Source organism: Camelina sativa, chromosome 5 (genome assembly GCF_030686135.1).
Source record: "Camelina sativa cultivar CO46 ecotype springtype chromosome 5, ASM3068613v1".
In the NCBI taxonomy this organism is placed as follows: Eukaryota; Viridiplantae; Streptophyta; class Magnoliopsida; order Brassicales; family Brassicaceae; genus Camelina; species Camelina sativa.
Window position 1 is genome coordinate 11,360,830 of NC_141884.1, and position 26,515 is coordinate 11,387,344.

The 26,515-nt window shown below is 33.1% G+C and overlaps 1 protein-coding gene and 3 pseudogenes across 6 annotated transcripts; all 4 read left to right on the forward strand.

The window, feature by feature from the left end:
• Positions 1-3,292: 3,292 nt before the first annotated feature.
• LOC147943576 (mavicyanin pseudogene) lies at positions 3,293-3,855 on the forward strand (annotated as a pseudogene).
• A 9,834-nt stretch (positions 3,856-13,689) lies between these two features.
• On the forward strand, positions 13,690-14,225 carry LOC147943577 (mavicyanin pseudogene; annotated as a pseudogene).
• A 977-nt stretch (positions 14,226-15,202) lies between these two features.
• On the forward strand, positions 15,203-18,067 carry LOC147943578 (mavicyanin pseudogene; annotated as a pseudogene).
• A 4,481-nt stretch (positions 18,068-22,548) lies between these two features.
• LOC104786512 (uncharacterized) lies at positions 22,549-25,710 on the forward strand. 6 transcript variants are annotated; one of them, XM_087449915.1, is made up of 6 exons: positions 22,557-22,809; positions 23,682-23,804; positions 23,901-23,936; positions 24,016-24,768; positions 25,033-25,220; positions 25,327-25,710. In XM_087449915.1, exons 4-6 carry the CDS (start codon positions 24,042-24,044, stop codon positions 25,498-25,500), a joined length of 1,089 nt encoding a protein of 362 aa, XP_087306041.1. In that variant the 5' UTR covers positions 22,557-22,809; positions 23,682-23,804; positions 23,901-23,936; positions 24,016-24,041; the 3' UTR covers positions 25,501-25,710. The 6 variants fall into 6 exon arrangements, with proteins under 6 accessions (XP_010510236.1, XP_087306041.1, XP_010510237.1 ...); XM_087449916.1 differs by lacking the exon at positions 22,557-22,809 and adding an exon at positions 23,097-23,213; XM_010511934.3 differs by having other exon boundaries at positions 22,549-22,809; positions 23,901-24,768.
• The last annotated feature ends 805 nt before the right edge of the window (positions 25,711-26,515 follow it).

Below are 26,515 nucleotides of genomic sequence, written 5' to 3' on the forward strand. Positions count from 1 at the left end.
ACGATCCAATGCCTCTCTAGGAAAATACTTGCGGTTGAACTCCAAAACGAATTCAGCCCAAGTCATCTCCCGCTGCACCCTCCTAGCAGCCACAGATCTCCACCACAACTCAGCATCACCACTCAAAAAGTAGACCCCTATGTCCACCCAGAACTCCTCAGGACATCTCAGAGTATGGAAGTTACGTTCCACTCTCGTCCTCCACGCATCCGCAGCAGTAGGATCTACACCTCCTGAAAACTGCTCAGTACGCAACCGACCCATCTCTGTCAACATGCTGAGATAACGAGCATGGACCCCCGCATCCGCAGCCACTGGCTGCCGCTCCTCCGCAGCCACTGGCTGCCGCTCCTCCGCCACCACTGGTGGCACTACCCGAGCCTGAGCCGGTACCACAGGTGGTAACCGCTCCAACACCTGTGCTAGCAAAGCCGAAATGTCAACACCAGGGACTCCACCCGCTGGGGCTCCCACACCCGGGACCCTAGCATCACCGACCACTGGAGCATCAACACCGCCCCCTCCGGCCACACTCACTGAGTCCCCCGGAACACCCTGCGACTCGCCAACACCCTCAGCTGTCACACTCTGGTCCTCAGTCTCACTAACCACTGGGGCTCTCCCCCTACCACGACCACGACCGCGACCACGACCGCGTCCACGACCTCAACCAGTAACAGCATCCTCTCTAACCATCTGCACTACCATGAACAGAAGGCTAAGCAAACAATTACTATTTAACACAGAAATAGAAACTCACCGTGGAATCACCAATAGGCTCGAAGAGGATGTTCTAGGACTCCATGCCACACACAATTGACTAACTCACATAATCAATCAAGACATGCAAATCCCAAACATCTACAACAGAAACCTAGTGAACCCAAACCTAGAACCGTAAGGGCTCTGATACCAAAATGAAACGACCGACCCTTTTTTTTTTAATAATAAATAATAAATAATAATATAATAAATAAACTACAACTAGTGGTCTCATATCCACTAGCCACCTAACCACCACACATTCAACAGCGGAAATAACCAACCAATATTCAATAATATTTCAATAATAAAATATAACCATAATTCCAACGTCAACAATATCCAAACATCAAGAATCAAAGAACCAGCAACCTAGCAATGTTCTAATGACCCAATTCTAGCAACCTATCAATGCCAGACAACATCAAACCGAGTCCCTAGAACATCCTCCTCTTCATTGCCTGGATTCCACGATCACACTTTGCCTTTACCTGCACCACAAACACAAATTGCAATGCATGAGTATTTTATAAACACTCAGTAAGGCAATCCTCCCATCTACTGGGCTATACACACAAGCAATAGAGTATTTTTAACCATCAAACAACAAGCAATAAACAACAATCGACCAACCAGCACAGTGCATCGACCGATGCCACACATGCATCGATCGACTCACCAAGGGGTTGCATCGACCGATACAGAAGCTGCATCGACCGATGCAAGTGTAACTTGTATCGACCGATACCCAGTCTGCATCGACCGACGCATGCTCGACGCACACGAAAAACCCTAGAGTTTTTACGCGCCGTCCTCGCACTTGCATCGACCGACGCAAGATATGCATCGACCGATGCATCGTCGAGCACCGTGTTTTCCCCGAAGCTTCTCGCCGGATCTTCGTTCCTGAAACCACAAAACTCGATCCCAAGCCACAAGAAAGCTTCCTAACGTCCATAACAATGATCTAAACAGCCTAACAACACCAAACAAGCAGATTAAAGGGTTCTCTAGCTTAGATCAGCCATTTGTCCTGCATTTACCTTTGCCAAGACGAATCTGAACCACAAACAAGCAAGAAAACGCTCCTAGGAAGCTCCTATCACGATCCCAGCTACAGATCTCTATAGGAACGCCCCAAATCTCCAAGAAAACACCAAGAACTTTCAAGAACTCTTTTCTCTCCTTTCTTTCTCTCAAAAATCGGCTATCCACGACTAATGAGACCAAAAACACGACTTAAGGGTTTTCCTTCCCTTTTGTCCAAAACGCAGCGTTTGACTTAAGTCAAAACGCAGAGAATTGCACTTGCATCGACCGATGCACCATCTGCATCGACCGATGCAACTCCCAAACCGGGATTCCGGTTCACGGATGTTACACATCTACTTTTAAAAAGTTCAACTAATTATAAACAAAAACTGCATAATACAAAGTATTAAACTAATCTAAAAATTACATAGAAAAGTATTAAACTAATCTAAAAGTTGCATAGAAAAGTATTAAACTAATCTAAAAGTTAAAATTAAACGAAATTTTATATCGGCTTGGGTTTACAAAAGAGTAGTGAAAGTTTAGATTTTATATTGAAACGAAATTATATATCAGTTTGGATTTACAAAAGAACGATTAAGGTTTAGATTTTACAATTAAACAAAATTATATGTCGGTTTGGGTTTACAAAAGAGTGGTTAGGATTTAGGGTTTAGATTTTACAATTAAACAAAATTATATATCGGTTTTTTTTATAAAAGAAGGGTTAGGGTTTATGTTTTAAATTTTACAATTAAACAAAATTATATGTCCGTTTGGGTTTATAAAAGAGTGGTTAGGATTTTAAGGTTTAAATTTTACAATTAAATAAATTGTATTTCACTTTTGGTTTATAAAAGAGTGGTTAGGGTTTAAAATTACACAATTAAACAAAATTATATGTCAGTTTGGATTTATAAAAAATGGTTATTACTTAGATGTTATAATTAAAAGCTATGATATAATGTTAAAATTAATAATTTTATAATTGATTTATCTAAAGAATTTATTTTCTTAACTAAAAAAATATTTCTTAACTAAGAAGAGGTAAATAAGAGAGGTTCATAATAATCCTCCAAATCATAATGATAATAATATTTAGGGATTATCGTAGTTCTTTTTGTTATGTTTTTAGTCATTCATTTCTTTATTTTATTTATAATACTTTTGGTAATAATATCAATGCTTTTATCTTTAATTTTGAACAAATTTCTTGTTAAAAACAAAACTGTTGGAAAATAGGAAATTCATATTAGAAACGGTCGTGGTATACTGGTATCCATCTCGAATATGGAAAGAAAGAAAGATATTACCTAAACAACACATAATCAAATAATCACTAGGAATTATCAAATTAATCCTCAAATCCCAAAAGGGATAGGATTATCTTAACCGGCCCCTCGGCTCTATATAAGAAACATGTAGACCCCTTCTCAACTTGTCACCAAACAAATTCATTACTTTCATTAATCATCTCTCTCAGACTTGTTTCTCTCATTCCCAAGTTAAGAACCAAAAACATGATCATGGCTTTGACTAAGAAGAACGTGATTTTTACTTCTTTGTTGATTCTTGCAACTCTTTTTGGAGTTGTCATTGGAGGAACCGTTCACAAGGTCGGAGACTCGAAGGGATGGACGATGATAGATGTTGATTACGAGGCTTGGGCTTCATCAAGAACTTTTCAAGTCGGAGACTCTTTGGTCTTCTCCTACAACAACAATTTCCACGACGTCACTGAAGTCACTTACAATGATTTTCAGCAGTGTGACTCGTCTAACCCGCTGACAAAATACCATACCGGAGCTGATACCATCATTCTAACCAAACCGGGGCTCCAACAATTCATATGCGGGGTTCCTAGTCACTGCATGTTGGGACAGAAGCTTCAAATCCATGTCTTGCCGGCCTCCTTAGGTCCCGTGGCTGCTCCAGTTACTGGACCAGTCCGATCACCAAGCTCTTCCTCGTCTCTTTCACCATCTCCGTTAGCTGATTCACCGGTTAATATATAATGCTCCACAGTATCAGATGGGACCATCACCAGCTAGCTCCACATAACGCAGCTTCAGCCTCTAATATTGTTTGGATCGGATCCAACTTGCTTCCTATTCTTTTCTTTATTCTTTATTGTTTGATAGATTCATACACGTTTTGATTGAGTTGTTATTTTCCTTCTCTAGTGGTTTTGTTTATTCTTTTGGTTGTACTTCTTACGTTTTAATTGAGTTGTAGGTTTTGTTTTCTTCTCTAGTGTTTTTGTTTACTCCAACATAACTAATGGAATATCTTTCTTTTTCTTCTTATGCTCTCACAAATACGTACTTCTTAATTTCTTATATTTTAGCAGCCGAAAAATTAGCCTGTTGAATTGGATTCCATAGTATGGGACATCGGAAACGTAAAATTAATTAGTTAATTTTCAAGGTCTTGTAGGAGTATAATTTAGCATTCAATTAAAAGACAACCTTTATAAATATCACACAAAAACAAAAGAATTATGTATTTTAAATTTGTTTTTAAGGAAATCAAATAGATACTCCATAAACAAATCATATTAACGCATATACTAGATTAGAAGTCGCGGTACACCGCGGGACAAATTATTTATAACTAAAACATTTCAATTATAAGTTGTATTTGTTGGTTAAATATGTTATAATTATATAATAATTGTTAATTTTATGGTTTAAACCATATAATACCATAATATAATTTATTTTTTATATAATATTTATTTAATCAATATAATTAGATATGTCTGTTCTCTGATACCAATAGTGTTAACAAAATAATGAAATGATATTTTACCAGTGTAACACCGAATTAAAGATATTTTAAATTTTGATAAATATCGATAAAACCCGTCCAACTATATAACCCTATCCCGAGAAATTTAACTCGCACTATAGCATCTTAATTTTTAATATTTATTGTTTTGTATTATAAATATTAGATTGAGTTGGTATGTTATTTATTAAGATTATAACCATTTACATTTTATAAGATTGACGCTTTTTATAAAGTTTAAATATTATAATACTTAGAGTTCTTAAAATGTTGTGTATTTCTCATATTTGAAGTTTCGTAAAAGTTTAAATATATTATTAATATTTTAAAGGTCTTCTAACTTTTTAAAAGTCGAAATATTTATAATAGTTAAACTTCTTATAAATTTTAAATATTTATAATATTTGAATATTTATAATATTTGAAACTTCATAAATGTTTAAATATTATTAATATTTTTAACATTTTAAGAACCAAAATAAACCAAATATTTTGTTTTTAATTTTGAATGTCTGATAATTCAAGTTTTCTACTCATTTATATTCTGAATCATTTTGGTCTCTTTTATAGTATGATTCTGAAACATTGCCCAAATTTTTAGGCAATGTAGGCTATTATACCCATATTTTTTATTCATCTATTGAGTAATATATATTTGTTTTTTAAAATTTGTATTGCATCATATGCAGGAAAAAATCACAATTTTTATTAACTAAATGTATTATAGAATAATTCAAGATTAATTAAATAAAAATTTAAATAAAAATGAAAGAGAAGCATATTTATGTTTGAATAAGATAGAAAAATTTCCTTATTTTTTAAATCTTACCTATAATTAATTTTGAAAATTTTGGTAACTAATATTAAAGACAATGCATTAATGCTAATTGTTTCCAATGATGTATGAGCAAAAACTGCTGCAAAAATACTATAGAAATGCCCCAGAATACCATCAAACATAGTTTTAGTTCCTAATTTACCATCTATTACTTATTTTTCCACTAATACCATTATTTGTTAAATTAAAAGACCATTATATCCCTATGTTATAAACCAACGTGAGTAAAGCGTTTCAATTTCGTTCTCAAACCCTCTCTAAGTATTGTTGTCGTGATTCATCATCTCCAGCGAGTTCTGACAGCTCCATTCTTTGACATAGTTCGTCTCCGTCTTCCTCCGACATCATTCATCTATGTATTCCTCCAACTTCGTCAATTTGTTTGACATCTGTTTGGTTTCATCGACGCTGGCAACAACGATTTATTCATTCTCCAATTCACTATCAGATCTGAGAGTTTCGATATTGATGTTGATGAATCTATCGAATTCAAAGTCGAAATCGACAAAAATGGCTGTTCCAAGGCCATCACTGTGTCTAGATCCGATGACGCTCCCGTACAAGACAACAACGGTGGTGATTAATTTGGTGGTTGCAGTATTTGCGTTATCATCAGAGATAAATTAATGATAAGGTATTCTCTATGCTCTGATTGCTTGATTTTACCATTTGATTGCTTTATTGAATAGTATTTTGTGCCTTCATTCTAAAATTTGTTGTTTATAAAATTCTTGTGTAGTTTTTGAATCCTTTAGCTAATGACACACATTAATCGGGAAGTGTTTTTTTGGCGTTTCATGGTAATTAATAAGACTGCTAGTGTTGCAAAACTAATTTAATTGTGAAGAGATCTTCGTATGTATTATAGTTTTAAAGTTGATTTATGTTTATAAAAATTGTACATACTGGTAGAGAAGATGTGAGTCATGTAAACTACATTTAGTTAAATGCATGTAATCCTTTCCTTTTCTTCTTATTGTATCAATAGAGACAATATTGTAGTCACTCCAATATCTCTTCTCACTAGCTACCAAACCACTTACATGTTTGAAAGAGATTTGGTGTTTGTATCTATATGTGTTAAGAATGACATTTACTCAATGGGAGTATCAACAATACACAAATGCTTTTTGCAATAGTTGTTGCTGTGAGTAAAAATTATGGAATATAGAGTTGAAAATTTCTTTGTGCTTAATACGATTTTAGTTCTCATATATATATTATTCTTTTGTGTTTCTCTAGTAGATATTGAATGAAGAGGAGATGGTATGACTATAATAGTAAGATATGTAGTCTTTATGAGTTAGGAAGGCATTCATAAATTGTTGTTTTACTTATATGTGTTTATGTTTCTAGGATTTTTATCGACTAAGTGGATGTGTCATTACACTCAAGTGATTGATGATATACATGATCGCTAATATTTCAAGGACAAAGCAGAGTTGATGATGAAGATAAGAAAATGGACAATTGTGTGGAAGTTTGAATGCAGGTTATGTGGAAGACCTTCCTAAATTCAAGAATGTTTTCCTAAACATTAGAAAATCCTCCCTAAATTTAAAGAAATGTAATTTTAAATCTTTGTTTATCTTCTTGCCTCACTGTATAACATATCACTCATTAGTGAGGGATAGTGATTGAAATTTGTTCACATCCTCGTGTTTTACCTATATACTAGAATTTTAACTTGAGGTATAATTGTATTGTTTAACGGTGGAGAAAAATCCAAAAGGTCTTCCTAAATGCCAAGGGCTCCTTCCTAAATTTCAAGGATTCCTTCCTAAATTTCAATTAGTCTTTCCTAAATGAAAATAACTAAATATTGGAAGAAATTTATTGAAACTGTTATACATTAACGTCATCTCAAACATTATACAATCCTAGATAGATGAAAACAAAAAAAAAGTTAAGTATGCTTTGACTTCTTTGATGCAATCGTAGTTTGTAAACTAGTTTATCTTCAATTCAGATCATGGCTCATCTCCTATGTTGAAATGGAGCTTACAGTTTGATATTTGTAGGGAAAGAATCTTCCATGTCCTGCAACAAAAAAAACAAAAAAAGCAGATCGTGTCAGGAAAATCATCCTAAAATATATAGATCATTTCCTGAATTTTCAACAATGTTTCTCAATTTTCAACTATCTTAATAAAATCAACATTTATGTGAGAAATCGCATGATATGAATGACTTCATGAGTTAGCAGAAAGCAAAAAAAGTAGTCACAAGAAACCACCTTTCCAATGTAAGTTTCTAAATTAAGAAAAAACACAGATAGTGTCAGGAAAATCATCATAAAATACAAAGATCATTTCCTGAATGTTCATCAGTGCTTCCCAATTTTCAAAAATCTTAATCCAATCAACGTTTATGTGAGAAACTACATGATATGAATAGCTTCATGACTAAGCAGAAAGCAAAACCATTGGCTACAAAGAGCCAAATTTTCATTATGAAACATATCGTATTATGAAAGTTTTCCTAAAATATATATATTTTTTCCTGAATTTTCAACATTGCTTCCCAAATTTTCAACAAACAAGAAATCTACATTAGTCAGTGAGGAACACGAAAACACTAAACCATGTCAGCAAACCAAGCTTAATGTATAAAGATAAAGTAAACTAAAACATAAGCAAATCCAAATTGTATAACTGTGACATGTATAAGCTAATCCAAGTTGTAAGTAGTTCTTCTTGAATGATCAAATTAAGCATGTAACTTCACTGGTTAATCCAACTAGAATGACACAAAACCATCTCAATAAGCAACATGAACATCCAGTTGCAAGACTCATCACAATGACATTTATAATTAACTTGTCTATGCAACATTAAAACGACCAAGTCAAGTACACTAAGCAAAGCTATAGTTAGAAAAGACAACACCAATGGAATAAAGTATAATGCAACTGAATAAAAACTACCATCAACCAAACTCTAGCTAACAAAACTAGCATTGTATCTAACAAAACTAGCATCACCATTGTTACACGGATAAGAAAATCCACAACAATTTACATGTTTAGGAAGAAAAAATCATTACATGATGAAGACAATCCACAACAGATAAATTTTAGTAGAAACCATAAGAATCTACTAAATTTTGTACTCAATAGGTTTAGATTTTTGTGGATTTAGTAAAGTCAAAATCACACACACACACATAAATCTTATAGTGTTTTCAATTTCTACAATAGAAAGAGAATGAAATGAATCTTACCTATAAACTGCAATGACCAATGCTAAAGCGTTGTGTGGAGAAGATTGATCAACAAAGAAGAAGAACCTCAAATACAAATTGCAGCGATGATATATAACGGCAGCAACAAAGATGAGGCAAAGCAAGTCCGAAACGAGGCATAAGGATGGTGGTGGCTAGGGCGATGCGAATCGAAGTCAGGAGACCTCAAAGACGAAGCAAGACAACAGCGTACCAGCGAAGCAGTAAAAATCCAGCGAGATAAACCGATGATACGACGACAATCCGACGAGATAGACCGGTGATGCGACGAGAATCCGGCAAGATAGACCAGAGATGCAACGAGTATCCGGTGAGATAGACCAGTGATGCGATGAGAATCTGGCGAGGTGGCGAGAATCCATCAACCACCGTATCTGTTTTTTCGAGTGAATGGAGGCAACGAAAAGCGATTTGGAAACAATGAGGGTTTGAGAAATAAGAGGGGTATTTTTGTCAAATGGTTTAATGAAAAATGTTAGAAATGAAAATTGTTTGGGCTTATGGTATTTTTGACCTAGAAACTTAAAATGGTGGTATCCATGACAATTGCCAAAATACTAGTATAGATTCCTACACAACAAAATATATTTTAATTTTTTGTTTATAATGTTTAGCTATACATACATAAGCTTAAACAATCATTGAATTCACAGATTTGAGTAGCTAATTCACAAATTGTTTTTTATCTATATTCTTTCCGACATTCTATCAAACGTTTTATGATATGAAACTATAAGATCAAGAATTTTTAGCTAGATTTCGTAGTATATTCATCTAAAGTCAAGTTTTATTACTAATACTATCAAAACCCTAGATGAAGAAATTAAGATCCATAAATCGGTAGGCAGAAGCACAGACAAACACTTTCTAAATAGGAAACTTGATAGCTATATCATCATTCGTTTACTAAATAACTTTTAGGGGTACAATATTTGCAAAAAAATACTTTTTTTTGTCGTATCCATCTTTTTTTGAAATGTTCTGTTCATTTATACATTTTCAACCGTGCAACATTCATGAATTATGATGAACCTCAAAATCATAATGATATTATCTAAGTTAAGTCACCGTATGCTTTGAGCCAGGATGGCAAAACCCACACAAATTTGTTCTTGGACTCCTTTTCAAAAAAGCTTCATAGTAAACAGGATTGGACTTGATTTATATATTAGAAAGTTATTTTCTAATATTCCGATGTGTAACGTTTGTTTGTATCTCAACAATACTTCCTCTCTATATTTGTGAAACGACCCAACCGATTTTTTCTTTTGTTTTTAATATAAGACCATTTCCAACACATCTCTATATTTGTCTCTATATATAGTAAAAATATAGGAATCTCATTTTAGAGGCAAATTTGCTCCAATCCACCTCTATTCTAAAGTAGAGATTGCTATATTTTTCTCTAACTATAGAGGAAAAAATAGAGTTCTTCTATATATAGAGGAAAAAATAGCAATCTCTATTTCAGAGATGAGAATAGAAGTGAGTTGTAGTAAAACTCACCTTTATTATAGAGTTTCTCTATTATAGAGAAACAAATAGGGAAAACCATTTGAGATGGTCTAATATTAACAACCTAACAACATTCAAAACATACATCGGAAAATACCAACATTCAACCAACAACAATCTATCAAATACAATATAATAAATAACCAATATCAACCATGTCTACATTTTGCCTTTACCTGCATTACAATACATATGAGATGCGTGAGTATTATCATAAATATTTTGTGAGGAGGATCCTCTCATCTACTGGGCTATACACACAAGCGAAAAGACAAGCACAAACAAATACACAAAGAAACAAGCAAACCAAACAACTCTGAAAACACGCGTAACTCCGCAACCTTGCATCGACCGACGCACCCCTTGCATCGACCGATGTAATGTCGTTGCATCGACCGATGCAATGCCTCCTGCGTCGACTGATGTACTCCTTACATCGACATATGCAACATCCATCGTCTCCATTGAATCCTTAACTGCATCGACCTATACAAGCCTTGCATCGATCAATGTTGTCGCGCGAAGCATCGCCAAACACGATCTCCACCGACTCCTCTTGGCTCCATGATGCCGAATACATCCTCCAAAGGTAATAAAACTTATAGCAAACACTCACATACAACCATATAAGCAATCAAACAACCAAAAATCACAAAAAATACATATCAATTCGCTTAGATCAGCCATGGTCACACACTCACCTTTGAGAATGACAAAAACTGATTATAATCCCACGAAAAAGCATCCTAGCAAGCTCCTACCACGATCCCAGTCTCAGATCTCCACTCCACAGACAAGATCTCTCAAAAACAGGCCAAAAACTCTTAAGAACAACTTCTCTCTTTCTTTTCTCTCTTACACCACAGAAAACGACCAAACTCTGCCAAGGACGCCAAGATATCATTTTATACTCGACCCCTAGTTTTTCCCAAACCCCAAACGCAACCAAACGAGCATTTCACTTAAGTCATCCCGCAAAACTGATCTTGCATCGACCAATGCACATCCCAAACCAGAACTTTGGTTCACAGGCGTTACAATTCACGAGGTGTTCCTGAAGTACCCTTCTTATCGTGTTACATTGAGAGGCTTCTCTCACACCGACTATTAGGTCATGACATCCACTATTTCAACGTAGGCTCTAATACCAATTGTTGGGATTTCCAATCCCAAGCCAACTTCCCTATTAGTATGATATTGTCTGCTTTGGACCAAAGTGGTCCAACACTCACGGATTTCTTATTGGGCTCCTTCCAAAAAGTCTCGTGCTCATTGGTGTTGGACTTGAATTATATATTAGAATCTTCCAATGTGGGATGTTGGTTTGTATCCAAACAGTCTTTATATAAGAAAACTAGTTATGTAGATTTTGTACTAGAATATGACCTGTGCTAGAGCATGGGTTGAAATTCCTTCCTTTTGTTTATTTGGTAATTTTTATTTAAAACATTGTATATGTGGTTATTTTATTTATTTTAAAAGGTTTTTTTGGATGGAATATTATGGCATGAAATCATATACTAAATATGACTTATAAAAATAACATATGTTCTGTAATAGGCCTGGGCATTCGGTTAACCATTCGGTTTCGGTTCGGTTGTATTCGGTTTCGGTTATTTTGGATATAGTAATATAGTAACCATTTGGATATTTATGAAATTTCGGTTTAGTTCGGTTCGGTTTCTTTCGGTTCGGTTTCGGTTTGGTTATTTAAATAAATAACCATAACTAACATAAATTATATTAACATTAACCAAATAAACCAAATATAACCAAAACTAACCGAATATAACCAAAATTAACCAAATATACAATAACAAAAATACAAAAAAGGGAAAAATATTGATTCAATTTTACAAAATAGTATTTAACTTTGTAAATTCAAAATAATAACATTTACATATATTGATTATTTAAAATATTTAATTGTTTTGAATCTAGAAATAATTTATATTTTAAGTTTATTTTATAGTTTTGCATAATATTAAGTATATAATATTTGATATCTTCTAGGTTTTCGGATATTTCGGTTAACCATTTAATTGTCGGTTCGGTTCGGTTCAGTTTCGGTTAGTTTGGATATAGATTTTTACTAACCATTCGGGTATTTGAAGAATTTCGGTTCGGTTCGGTTTAGTTTTTTTCGGTTCGGTTTCGGTCGGTTATTTGGTTATCGGTTATTTTGCCCAGCCCTATTCTGTAAGATGTATTATAGTATATCTAGATTTTGACCCGCGGTATAACGCGGATTAAGTTGTGTGATAAAAAAATTAATTTTTGTTTGTTAATTTTATTTGATTTGTTTAGTGACTAAAATTATATATTGTATTTTGATAGTTAATTTTATGACTTAATCTATAGTATAGCGCATATTAATTTTAGGACCAAATATGTAACATATGTTTGTCAAAATCATCGTGACCGAGAAAGCCTACCAAATAATATTATTCCAAACTTAAATTTAATTCAAGAAATCATATTTTTGAAAGTTTAACCCGTGCTCTAGCAAGAAATCATATTTCTTGAAAATTTTTCATATTATTGATCATGCTATAACAAATTAAATTATAGTGTTTATAATTTTTAACTTTTTGATCTATCATATATTATGATATTCTTAAAAATATCAAATTAAATTATTTTTAAAGATTCTAAATTAAATTATCTAAAAACTTATTGTAGTATATAAAAATACACAATTCAACAAAAGAAATATATGAAATGAATTTAAATATTTAAATTTTGACATGTTACTCAGTCAAAATTTTATGATAAAGTCAGGTAAGATTTTATTTTTTAGTATAATCGGAAATCACTTGGAATTCTACATAAGAGTGATTAATTTATATTAATTTCTGAGATTTTTTTTTTGTCTATATATGGTTAGTTAAATATTCTTTAAGATTTTATTTTATTTTGTAATATCCTTTTTAAGAGGTTTATAATCCTAAATCTATATAACCTATCAAATAATTAATCCCTATAACCTATCAAATAATTGATCATAGTTATAACTTATATAAATATTATATAGTCTACCAATTTGAAATCGTGTACTTCCGTTTTATTAAAAAAGGATAACTTTTTGCTATGTTTTTAGTCATTCATTTCTTTATTTAATTATAATACTTTAAAAAAAATATCAATGCTTTTATTTTTAATTCCGAACAAAATTTTTAAAATATATCTAAAACAAATTTCTTGTTGAAAACAAAACTGTTGAAAAATAGGGAATTCATATTAGAAACGGTCGTGGTATCCATCTTGAATATGGAAAAAAAGGAAAAATATTACCTAAACAAAACATAATCATAAAGTCACTAGGAATTATCAAATTAACCTTCAAATTCCTACAAGACTAGGATTATCTCAACCGACCCCTCAGCTCTATATAAGAAACATGTAGACCCCTTCTAACCTTGTCACCAAAACAAATTCATTACTTTCATTAATCATCTCTTTCAGACTTGTTTCTCTCATTCCCAAGTTAAGAAACCAAAAACATGATCATGGCTTTGACTAAGAAAAACGTGACTTTTACTTCTTTGTTGATTCTTGCAACTCTTTTTGGAGTTGCCATTGGAGGAACCGTTCACAAGGTCGGAGACTCGAAGGGTTGGACGATGATAGATGTTGATTACGAGGCTTGGGCTTCATCAAGAACTTTTCAAGTCGGAGACTCTTTGGTCTTCTCATACAAACAACAATTTTCATGACGTCACTGAAGTCACTTACAATGATTTTCAGCAGTGTGACTCGTCTAACCCGCTGACAAAATACCATACCGGAGCTGATACCATCATTCTAACCAAACCGGGACTCCAACAATTCATATGCGGGGTTCCTAGTCACTGCATGTTGGGACAGAAGCTTCAAATCCATGTCTTGCCGGCCTCCTTAGGTCCCGTGGCTGCTCCAGTTACTGGACCAGTCCGATCACCAAGCTCTTCGTCGTCTCTTTCACCATCTCCGTTAGCTGATTCACCGGTCAATATATAATGCTCCACAGTATCAGATGGGACCATCACCAGCTAGCTCCACATAACGCAGCTTCAGCCTCTAATATTGTTTGGATCGGATCCAACTTGCTTCCTATTCTTTTCTTTATTCTTTATTGTTTGATAGATTCATACACGTTTTGATTGAGTTGTAGTTATTTTCCTTCTCTAGTGGTTTTGTTTATTCTTTTGGTTGTACTTCTTACGTTTTAATTGAGTTGTAGGTTTTGTTTTCTTCTCTAGTGTTTTTGTTTACTCCAACATAACTAATGGAATATCTTTCTTTTTCTTCTTATGCTCTCACAAATACGTACTTCTTAATTTCTTATATTTTAGCAGCCGAAAAATTGGAGTCCACTATAATATAGTATGAGACATCGGAAAAGTAAATTAATTAGTAAATTTCCGAGGTCTTGTAGGAGTATAGTTTAACATTTAATTAAATGACAATCTTCATATATATCACAGACAAAAACAAAATCTGTATTTTCGCAATAATTACAAAAAGGTTGTATTTAGGGAAATCAAAATTCAAATAGATACCACATAAGCATTAAAAAGATGAAAACATATACTCCATAAACGAATCATATTAACTTATATATTCCTGAACACCAAAATATATTTTAATCTTTTTTATAATGTTAGCTATACAAATAAATAAGTTAAAACAATCATTAAATTTACAAATATGACTAGCTAATTCACAAATTGTTCTTCATCTATATTCTTTCTGACATTCTAACAAACGTTTTGTGGTATGAAACTATATGATCGAGAATTATTAGCTAGATTTCAAGTTTTATTACTAATATATACTTCTTCTGTTTCATAAAAAATATCTTCTTTTTTTAAAAAAAAATATCACTTTACATTTCTTATGTAATATTTTACATCAAATTTCTTATTTTATCTTTAACCCAAAACTCTTTTTACTAAATTTAAATAATTAATTACTCATTAAATAAATGTATATTTGTAGAATTTTAGTTTTTTCTTAATTTGTATATTCTATATCATAAAAATGACACTCTTTATGAAACAGAGAGAATATTACGAAAACCCGCAGGCACAAACACAAACACTTTCTAAATGGATACTTGATAGCTAGCTATATCATGATTCGTTTACTAAATAATATTTAAGGGTACAGTATTTCAGTATTTGCAAAAAAAAATGCTTCCTTTTTCGTATCCATTTTAAAAAAAAATATTTTCTACAGTTATACATTTTCAACCGTGCAACGTTCATGAATTATGATGATCCTCAAAATCATATGTAACCAATAGCTTTATGATTATACGAATAAATACCAATCCTTCCCATCACCTAAGTTTATAACATTAGGTCTCATCAAAGATATGTTATGTAGATTTTGTTATGTTTTTAATCATTCATTTCTTTATTTTATTTATTATTCTTTTGTTAATGATATCAATGCTTTTATTTTTTAATTCTAAACAAATTTTTTAAAATATATCTAAAAACAAATTTATTGTTAAAACAAAACTACTGAAAATTTTCATATTAGATACGTCATGGTATCCATCTCGAATATGGAAAAAGGGAAAGATATTACCTAAACAACACAATTAAATAGTCAATAGGAATTACGATCAACTTTGAGAGAAAAAAAAAACATTGAGAGAAAAAAAAGCAAAGCTCTAAGAAAAAAAAAGCATTACGAATTACCTAAACCCCATTATTCGCCTACAACTTTGAGAGAAAAAAAAAATAAAACAAAGCAAAGCTCTAAGGAAGATTAAAAAGAATAAGTCTGGGAGAGAGAAAGAGTACCACATGTGGTAAAAGATATGTCTTGCTTGTTATGGTATTGTATGGGAATGAGTCTAGAAGGTTCTTGATATTGATCAAATTGATGAGACCCACCAATGAAGGCTTAATGGAGGAAGTGTTTGAATTTGGGATGCTATGAAAGTCAACGGAGAAGTACATGGTGGTTCGATTTGGATTTATCTGCTAAGCATGTGGATTAAGGTTTGGATGATCATGGCATTACTTTAAAAAGAAAATGAGTTCCTGCATTTTCAAACCTCTTTCACAGATGAAGTTTATGTTTTGCTTGAGGGCAAGCAAAGGCTAAGTCTGGGGAAGTTGATATATCATGGTTTTTATGTGTTTTTAGCCATGATATAAGTCTTATCTATAGAGTCTTTTGGTGTTTTTAGAGTCTTTTTGAGTCTTTATAGGAATTATCATGGATGGGAGCTTAATAGAGCTAAATATGAAGATTTGGAGCATAATCAAGCATTGAGGCTGAGTTACAAAGTTGGGAGACGAAATTTAGAGAGTGCATCGATCGACACACTGATAGCATCGATCGATGCTAGGCCAAATACGAAATTGGAAGTTTTCCCACAAGTTTTGAAGATTTACAAATCTGCCCCAAAGTCTTCCATATTTGCATCATTAGTCCCTGGACGTGTTTAGGAATATAAATAGGATTTTTATGGTCATTGTTTAGACCTAAGCTTTATTTTTTCCTGTAACTTTTGAGAGCAAAACCCTGTGAGATTTTAGAGAGGTTTTGGAGAGAAGAATCAAGACTCCTTCAGAGAAGATTCAGAACTCCTTTATTTCTTCCTTTAATCTCTTAATGCAATTTATTCAGAAGATGTTTTGTGTTTCATTGATTATGTCTGAGTAGATCTGCTTGTTAGGTTTAGGGTTTCTCATTAAGGATTTCATGGTTTATTAGATCTGTTATTAAGGATTCATTATCTTTCTTGTTCTTCAACATAAGTTGTTCTTAATGCTAGATCTTTGATTAGTCATCTGGATTTAGATCTTAGGATTATTAATTGATATGAGAATATAATTGATTTTCCTGACAAAAACCTTTGGTGAGCAAAATTACTTCTTGCAAAGAGATTTGATTTAGTAATTTTGTGAACTTATCTAAACCTTATTTTATTGCTGGTTTTTAACTTGAATTTTGCAAAGAGATTTGGATTTTCTAGTTTTAAATTTAGATAATATTTGCAGTGAGAACTGATTTATTTTATAATTGTGTTTAGAGTTCAAGAACGGTGCTTAATTGTTGAATCCTGCTTGTTTAATTAATTGATCTGATTTTCCATGATTTCCTGAGAATTTCCCTAAGCCTAGCGTTTATTCCATCTGAATTTACATCTCTTTTATTTTCTGTTCTATTTTGCATTGCTATTTAAATTAATATTTTAGTTTAGCATAATTAAAAGATTATTAAATCTATTGTGTGAATCTAGAGTTCTTGTGGATTCGATCCCTAAGTACTACAATTGATCTCTTAATTTGAGAGAATAGCTCAGGGTTAAATTTGAGCATATCATTACCCTTGGAGGAACCGTTCACAAGGTCGGAGACTCAAAGGGATGGACGATGATAGAAGTTGATTACGAGGCTTGGGCTTCATCAAGAACTTTTCAAGTCGGAGACTCTTTGGTCTTCTCATACAACAACAATTTTCACGATGTCACTGAAGTCACTCATAATGATTTTCAGCTGTGTGAATCGTCTAAACCACTTGTGACATACAATACTGGGTCCGACTCAATCATTCTAACCAAACCGGGAGTCCAACAGTTCATATGCGGAGTTCCTGGTCACTACAAGTCGGGGCAGAAGCTTCAAATCCATGTCTTGCCAGCCTCGTTGGGTCACGTCGCTGCTCCGGTTCCTGGACCTGTCCGATCACCAAGCTCTTCCTCGTCTCCTTCACCAGCCAACGCTCCACAGTATCAGCATCAGATGGCTCCATCACCTCTTCAAAGCGGTGCCTCAAAGTCTGCTTCTTGGATCGGCTTCAGCTTGTTGGGATTAATCTTAGCATTCTAGTCTTGTCTTTTATTATTACACTTTTTAATTTCTTTTTGTAATAGCGAGTGAAGGTTCGTTGTTAAACACTGAAACAACATATTCCTTTTTCTTTTTTCTTCTTTGCATTACTTTATTTAATTAGGTTTTGCTATCTTGTAATTAGAATTTAACTTATTCATTAATTCAAATCTTATTTTTCTAAAATAATTTAGTATCACCACCAATCACCATAATCAAGTGACCTCTTTTTTAATATTGTTTTGGACATTAAGTAAACATAATGGAAAGTTTCATATATCTATTAATTATATAAAAACTAGATAAGGACCCGCCCGATGTGCGGGTTTTAAACTTTGTAAATAAAATTAAATTTAACAAAAATATATTAAAATTTGTTGTACGTTATTTATAAAAAACATTTTTTGCTATAATATACTGTTTTATATCCATTTACAAATTTTTGATTTCTGTTACCATTAAAAAGTATATTTCTTTACATCTAAGTATATTGTATGTTACAAATATATTCTTTATCACTACCTAGGAAAATATCTATATAAACACATTACGTCAGCTATTATATGTCTTTTTATTTTAGCTTTTGCATAGTTTCTTAATAACTAAAATTATTTGTTCAAGAAACTTTTCGGATAAAGAATATATTACATAGTATACTAATCAATGATGTATCATCACAATAGTGTATGACCAACCATGGAGAGAATCTCGGCTCCACCCTCCTCCCTTATGGAGAGAATCATGTGTCCAACCTCCTCCACCATGAAGAGAACCTTGGTTCCACCTTCCTCTTTTGGGAAGATAGCCTTACATGCGTCTGACCTCCTCCACTATCGAGAGAATCTTGGTTTTTTCCCTCCTCATGTGTGGAGAGAACATGTTTACGTCTTTTAGCTGTCTCAATGTGGCATGCTCCGGCAACTAATGAAACTAAAAGCCTTTTTCCAATGTCACAAAATCTTTTGAGAGTAACTAATGTTAAATTTCCCAATGTATTCATGGAAGTGTCTTTGACACACAATGATGTACATAGCCTCTGTCTCCGAGCTCCTATGGATCTATCAAAAACAGTTTATAGTTTTCCAATCTATCTATCTATGTTTGTTGTAAGCTTGTGTATGATTAGCCTATTTTATCCAACCATTAGGTGTATTTTTTACATCTAAGTATATTATATATTACAAATATATTCTTTACCACCACATAGGAAAATATCTATATAAACATATTCAGCCAACTATTATACGTCTATTTATTTTTACTTTTGCATAGTTTCTTTACACACTAAAATTATCGGTTCAAGAAACTTCTCAAATAAAAAATATATTACATAGTATACTAATCAACGATGTATCACACAATAGTGTATGACCAACCATAGAGAGAACCTCGGCTCCGCCCTCCTCCCTTATGGAGAGAACCTTGTGTCCAACCTCCTCCACCATGAAGGGAACCGTGGCTCTGCCTTCCTTCCTTGGGGAGATAACCTTGCAGGCGTCCAACCTCTTCCACCATGAAGAGAACCTTGTCTCTGCCTTACTCATGTGTGGAGAGAACATGTTTACGTCTTTTAGCTATCTCAAAGTGGCATGCTCCGGCAACCAATAAAACTAAAAGCCCTTTTTCCAACGTCACAAAATCTTTTGATAGTAACTAATGTTATATTTCTTAATGTATTTGTGGAAGTGTCTTTGACACATTATTATGACACAAAACAGTTTATGCTTTTCCTATCTATCAATATATGTTTGTTGTAAGTTTGTGTTTGATTAGCCTATTTTATCCAACCATTAGGTTGATGGGGTTCTACTCTTTATCTTCCTTTGAGATTGAATCAAAGGGAAACAATTATGTTTGCATAAAAAAACGTCTATGACCAACCAATCAAAGTTGAAAAATTAGAAGAAAATTAATTTGACATAATTAAAGAAATAATAGAAAATTATAAGCAAGATAATATATGAATCTCAAATCAGAGATGAAAATATAAATTAAATAAAATAATCTAAAAACACTACAATAAAATTTAAAATACAGTATTAGAAAAAGAAGACACATATATTAATCTTACATTTTTGTTTGGGCCAACATATTAATCTCTTACCTATTCCAAACTGAAAAAAGGAGAAAGTAGGAGAAATTTTTAGTTAAAAAAAAAAATAAAGAAAATTTACCTTCTCATTAAAATTTTTTTACCAATAGAACAAAGTTTAGAGCAGTGTTTTTGAATAAATTATTTTGTTAGATGAAAAATGTGAGACGATTTATGTTTATGTAGAAGTGAGTATTTACATTTTTAAAATTAATAATCAACTGTACATGTCTCTTAATCCCTTTTCTATTTTTTTAATTAATAACTTAAAATTAAAAATAAGTAAATAATGTTATAATTTTGAATTTTATGAAATATATGATCTCATTATAATTAGTTTTTAAAAAAACTGTTTATTTTTTTTTGTAATTTTTGATAATTATCTTTTTACATTATTAATATTGTTTAAACAATTTTTTTTTGTTTTTTTGTCATTATCTTAAATTTATGCTATTAAATATTAACTTTTACACATGTCAAAATCTCAAATTAATAATTTGATATGTGTCAAAATCTTGTTAATAGCTAACTTTCAAAACCCAACTTTATATAATAAGATAAGTATTATATTTGTAGAAAGTGTTTATTAGTTTAATCTACATATCAAGTTTTTGTAACTATTTATTAATTTAATTTTGATCTGAATGAACCAGTACGGAATTAGAAGTGGGCCAATTTTATTGAGCCCAACTAAAATACAATTTTATCACTTACAAGATAACTAAAATACTCTTCATCTTTCTCTCTCTTCTCGCTCTCTACATCTTTTAGAGAGAGAAAGTGATTTCCTTGTCGCCGTATGGTGTATTAACCGGTTAGCCGTCCGACATCTTCCGTGTTACACAGCGGTGGTGGTCGGCTCTCGTCCAGCATCAACCGGCTTCAATAGTGGCGATGGCTGGCTCTCGTCCAGTATCGACCGGTTTCATTAGCGGCGAAAGCTGGCTCTCGTCTGGTATCGACCGGCTTCATTAGCGGCGATGACTGGCTTTAGTTTCTTTTTCCGGCGGAGTTTAGTTTTCTCCTTTCGGTTTCTTCCTTATTTTTTTCTTTTTCTAATAATCTCTTTGGATCTCTGATTGGTTGGTGTTGGCGATTTCGTCAATTCTGCTTCACGTCCATTGAGTTTTCTCTTGGCCTAAGTTGTTGTTGTTGCTCAACTTGCCCCTGAAAATTTTGATTCCCTTTGGCTGCTCTTTCATGATTTCAGAGTTTCTCTTTGATAGGCAACTGTGGCCTTCTCAATTCCGAATCTCTCTTACCCGTGTTTTGCCGGATTCCTTTGAGTTTCTAGCAACCGGTGAGATTGGAGATTGATGTTTTTGGTGTAAATCGTGTTTGGCCTTATTCGGTGATCAAATCAACGATGTTAGTTGGTGAATTTCAGCGACATCCTCAGATTCACCGGTGTTGGAATTGCATGTAGTGGAAGTTGTGGGCAGAACACGTGTCCCCAGCTCATCAAAATCGTGATGACACGTCTTTGATGTTGTGTCTTCTTCTTGGGCTTTGTTTAATTTAAAAGTTTACGTACTTGAGCTGTTGTTGTAAAATACGTTTCAGCTTTGCTAGTGGATGCTTGTTACACCTTTTGGTGTGGTTTGAGCTTCGTGTTTGATGAAGGCTAAAGGTTGTGAAGAAATTCATGAAGACCTTTACAAGAAATCTTTTTGCAGAGGAGAAGATGGTGTGTCCGAATCAATCATTACTCTTGCTTATGAAGTATGCTTTGAGACTAGATACAATGATCTTCATTGTATGGGAGGTCTTACTGTGGTGTGATGACGATGGACTTCCTTCATCATCTTCCAACTAATTATCGTGTTTATGTTGTTTTCTAAAGTTAGTTGTCTTTAAAGGTTGCTGTAATAATTTTGAATCTCCAAAACGGTCTTTCCATGTATGGATGAAGATATGGTTTGATATATAAAAGGAACTTTTTGAAAAAAAAAAAAAAAAAAAGATAACTAAAATACAATTCATCGGCTAATAATATAAATAAACCTAACTTCGATTCTGAAATCACAAAAATATTTATCAAACTATGATGAAATTGAAACATCCTTAAAGATCAAAAAATTAAGAATGATTAGTTGTGAATGGTTGTAGTGATTTGTTATCCACGCTAAAAACAGAACGGTCTAATTTGGAGAAAGATTTGTTCATCCCACCCGCTGTAAGCCTGTAACAATTCACACTCATTATCCTTTTGATTAATAATAAGTCGTTAAATATCTTCTAAATTAATCCTACCATCATCAAAGATCTCGAAGAAACATAAAATCGAACCCAAAAGAAATCTAACGAAACTTGTGTGATTTTGATTACAAACATAAGAATCCAAAAGTGGAATACATTAGCGTGAACACGTGTCGAAATTAAAAAAGCAGATATTCACACTTTCCCATATAAACCAACCAAAAAGAAAAGTTGGTAAAATTAAATAATTGTCAACGCAATCCTGGGTGGGTCTATCGAACCAGGCGGGTCAAACAAACCCGAACCCGGATTGTTTTTTTATACCTGTAAACAAAAAAACATAAATAAGAAGAGGAAAAGAGCAGAGAGCTTCTTTAAAAGTTATGATTTTTATTTGGTTTTGATCTGTTGTTTGCTTCATCGTAATAACTTACTCTCTCTCACGAAAACGAAAACGAAAACGAAAACTCTCTCTCTATCAATCGAGTGAACGTTGCTTTGAGGTTAATGATCCCGTCTCCTCCTCTTCTTCTTCTTCTCTGTTATCCCAATTCTAAAGTTTATTCCTTTTTTTGTTTTCTCAATTTCTGATTGATTGCAAAAGAGGCTTTCCTGGGTTTTAGGGTTTTTGTTCTTCTTACACTTGATCACGTTTTTTTGCCCCCAAGTCTGTGAAATTTCTCCTTTCCCACGTTTTGGGTTTCGAGGTTTTGTAAGTTTGTTTCTCTCTCTCTTCGAAAATTTTGATTTTTATGATAAAGTTTGTTCCTTTTTTTTTTTTTTCCAGATTATTTTGTTGTGTTAGCAAGTCTATCACAAGCTTAAATCTTTCAATTTTTGGGTTTCCAAGTTTTGATTTTAAGAAGCAATCAGCTGTTTAGTATAAGAATCAATTCGTTTCCTTTTGGTATTTTTTCTTCTTCTTTCTTTCTAATTTTGTCTCTCTGTAGATGATAACATTTGGTTTTGTCCTATTATGATCGTTGATTGTTTTCAATTTGGTGTTGACAATTTCTGTTTTCAATAGAAGAAAGAAACATGTGATACAGAGACATAGCTTATATTTGCAGTCAAAAGATCTTATCTGATAAGGATGTGCTAATATTATATCTCTTCTTGAGGAACTTGTTTTAGTTTAAGAAGATACCGTCTAAAAGGCTCCTAGGATTTGAGGTTTTGCTTAGAAGTTGCATTAGCCATCATCTCTTGGATAATCTATTTGGAATAACGGCTAAGCAACTGTCTCTTTTGCTATGAGCTTTCTATTCTTTAGCAATCTTGTTTCTTTAACTAAAGAGTTGATGTTGTGTGTACGTTTACCGCGTATGTTTATTCTCTCTCTGAATTTTCTTTTTTGGTTGTTGGGCATTGACAGAAGGAACACAAGAACGTTGTTGGATTCTGAGGAGTTATGGATTTTAAAGGTATAAAATGGGTTGGGAATGTGTACCAGAAGTTTGAAGCAATGTGCTTAGAGGTTGAAGAAATCATTGTGCAGGTGAATGATTTGTTGGTGTAAGAACTTTGTAATTGTACCATGTCGATTTGTATCTTTTGTTTTTAACTCTTGGTTTGCTTCTTTTATGTTTTTTAGGATACCGCAAAATACGTTGAGAACCAAGTTCATACGGTTGGTAATAGTGTCAAGAAGTTCTGTTCGGATGTGGTTCAAGACTTGCTTCCTGATGATGATGATGATGACTCTGTAGGTTCAGGAAAACCTTTACCTGTTTCTATGTTAAATGAATACGCTCCTGTTTGTTCCTTCAAGAAGAAGAAAGAAAGCGTGAACCGAAAAGCCAGAGATGTGAAGCAAGAGGAAGAGGTTACTGAAGGGAAGAAGGATGGATGTGCTATGAAATTGCGTGGTCTTGATGCAGATGATTATGATATATGTACTTCTCCGAGACAGTATAGTTATGGTGGTCCATATAGAAGAGGAAAAGTTGGCCGCAAACAGATCTTTAAAAAAGAGGAGCCTTTTCAAGTTACCAGGCCTATTATCCAATCAAAGGTTCATAGTGCTTGTGTCAAAGATGATGTCGGGACTGTAAAGTCGAGGAGTTTATCAATGGTTCATAGTGCTCGTGTTAAAGATGATGTTGGAACTGTGAACTCAAGGAGTTTATCAATGGTTCATAGTGCTCGTGTTAAGGATAATGTTGGAACTGTAAACTCAAGTAGTTTATCAATGGTTCATAGTATCAAAGATGACGTCAAAACTGTAAGGCCAAGTGATACTCCTCCAGGTGAAGTAGAAAGACTCATCTCTAAAAAGGAAGGTCAGAAAGAGAATAAACCCGAAAATCAAAACAGTCTGACAGCGATTAATTCTGTTAGAAGTAAAGATTCAGAGATTAGAACTGAGATTGAACATGGTCTTACGGTTGTTAATTCTGTTAGAAGTCAAGATTCAGAGATTCAACCATCTGTTGCTACTAGCTTACCTGCAGGATCTGATGGTAACATTTCTGCTTTTTTAAAAATTTTTCTCTCTATCTCAATCGTTTGTTTTGAAACTATGGATTTTAAAGTTGGATCCTGGTACACAATCATATCGAGTACCACATCCCATAGGTTCTGTTTCATTTGGATTAATATAGTGATCATGCGATTCCATATAGTTGTTTGCTGTTTGCATTGGAAATGGAATTTCAAAAGGAAGAAACTGGCTCATGATTTGAAGCAGTTCACTTAATCTTGGTTTTTTGGCTTCTTGTTTTCAGATTGCAGAAAGGAAACCGATGAGGATTCAATGGAAACAAGTTCGAGTTCTGTCTTAGAGCAAAAGTCCAACATTCTCCAACATCTTATTGGAGGATCAGTTGAAGAAAGCTGTATACTTGTGGACAGAGACGAACTCCATTGTGTATTTCCTGACAAGATGGAGGATGACAAACACAAACCATACAAGGTTTGTTCCTCTCTTTATCTCTTTCTCTTTTCTTTGGTTTTCATGTTTGCATATTTATCACCACACAGAAAGTAACACTGCCTTATAACATAAACTGATCCCACAGAAGATCAGAGACGTTATATCTTCAAGAATGAAGCAAAACAGAGAAAAAGAATACAAGCGACTTGCGCGTCAATGGTACGCAGAAGATGTTGAGAATGGGAGAGAATGTGGCGATAATCCGAAACCGGTAGAGGAAAACCAATCATCAGAAGAATCTGAATGGGAGCTTCTGTAAAATGTTTAATGGTACACAGAGGATAATATAGCTCTACTACTCTCTCACACTCTCTCTATGTGTATATAAAAGAATGTATTAAGCAAAACATAAGAAGCAGCTTAAAAGGCTTCCTCTGCTGGCTCTGGTTACATAATTTAATAAGGCTTCTAATATACTTATTTATCAAATTTTTATTTATAATTTCAAGTAAATATGTTTTTTACAAAATTGTCTGCATCTGTGAATATTTGTGGGAGAAAAAAAAGTCTTTCCCTTGGTGGTTGTGTAATAATTGTTTTCTTGTTTCGTCTATCTTACATTTCCAATTTGTTCTAAATTTAGGACCACTCCACATCATTACCTTTTCTTAGAGTTTTTATTTTATTTTAATTTAAATTCACAATGTTTGGAACGATTTGAACCATATATATATATATATTTCTCTTCAAACAGGAAACTATAGTCATTTTCTCAAATAATTTTCTAGGAGTTATGAATCCGATAAGCCCCTATAAAGTATCTTCACCTTCGACCTATTGTGCTATTTTACATTTCACTTTTTATATTTAGTTTTCTTGTTTTTTTATGCTTGGAAAGAGACAGAACAATAATCAGTAACTCGACGTTTGAAGTAATAATTGAATTTGTTGATGAATGAATAATAGCTAATGGAAGGAATCTTCTAGTTTTAAATCACAGCTTGCTAATGAAGGTATATAATCATTAACATATTTGAATTGGAAGATGAGCCAAATGAGTATTATTGGAATTGATGCTTACAGAAATTGTTACCTTTGTTTCTATATAAATTTGTTAAAAGTAGTCAAAGTTGAAATGGTTCGATTCATTGCATTACCTAAATCAGATAAAAGCATTCGTTAGGGGTAGATTTTTGAAAAGAAGCTTATTTAGTTATAAAGAAACAAAAGATGAAGAAAATTAAAAGAGAAGTAAGTTTTTAGGGAGTGAGTGGTGGTCGAGTTGGAAAAAGCAAGCCACCCTAAACACCATCATAACATGTGCAAATTGCTCC

What these genes read in the sequence shown, in the direction of transcription:
- LOC104786512 (XM_010511934.3), top strand. Translation starts at nt 23,718, where the DNA reads ATGGATTTTAAAGGTATAAAATGGGTTGGGAATGTGTACCAGAAGTTT. An exon ending in CTTACCTGCAGGATCTGATG is followed by an intron (nt 24,769 to 25,032) that starts GTAACATTTCTG and finishes TCTTGTTTTCAG; the next exon opens with ATTGCAGAAAGGAAACCGAT. An exon ending in ACAAACACAAACCATACAAG is followed by an intron (nt 25,221 to 25,326) that starts GTTTGTTCCTCT and finishes CTGATCCCACAG; the next exon opens with AAGATCAGAGACGTTATATC.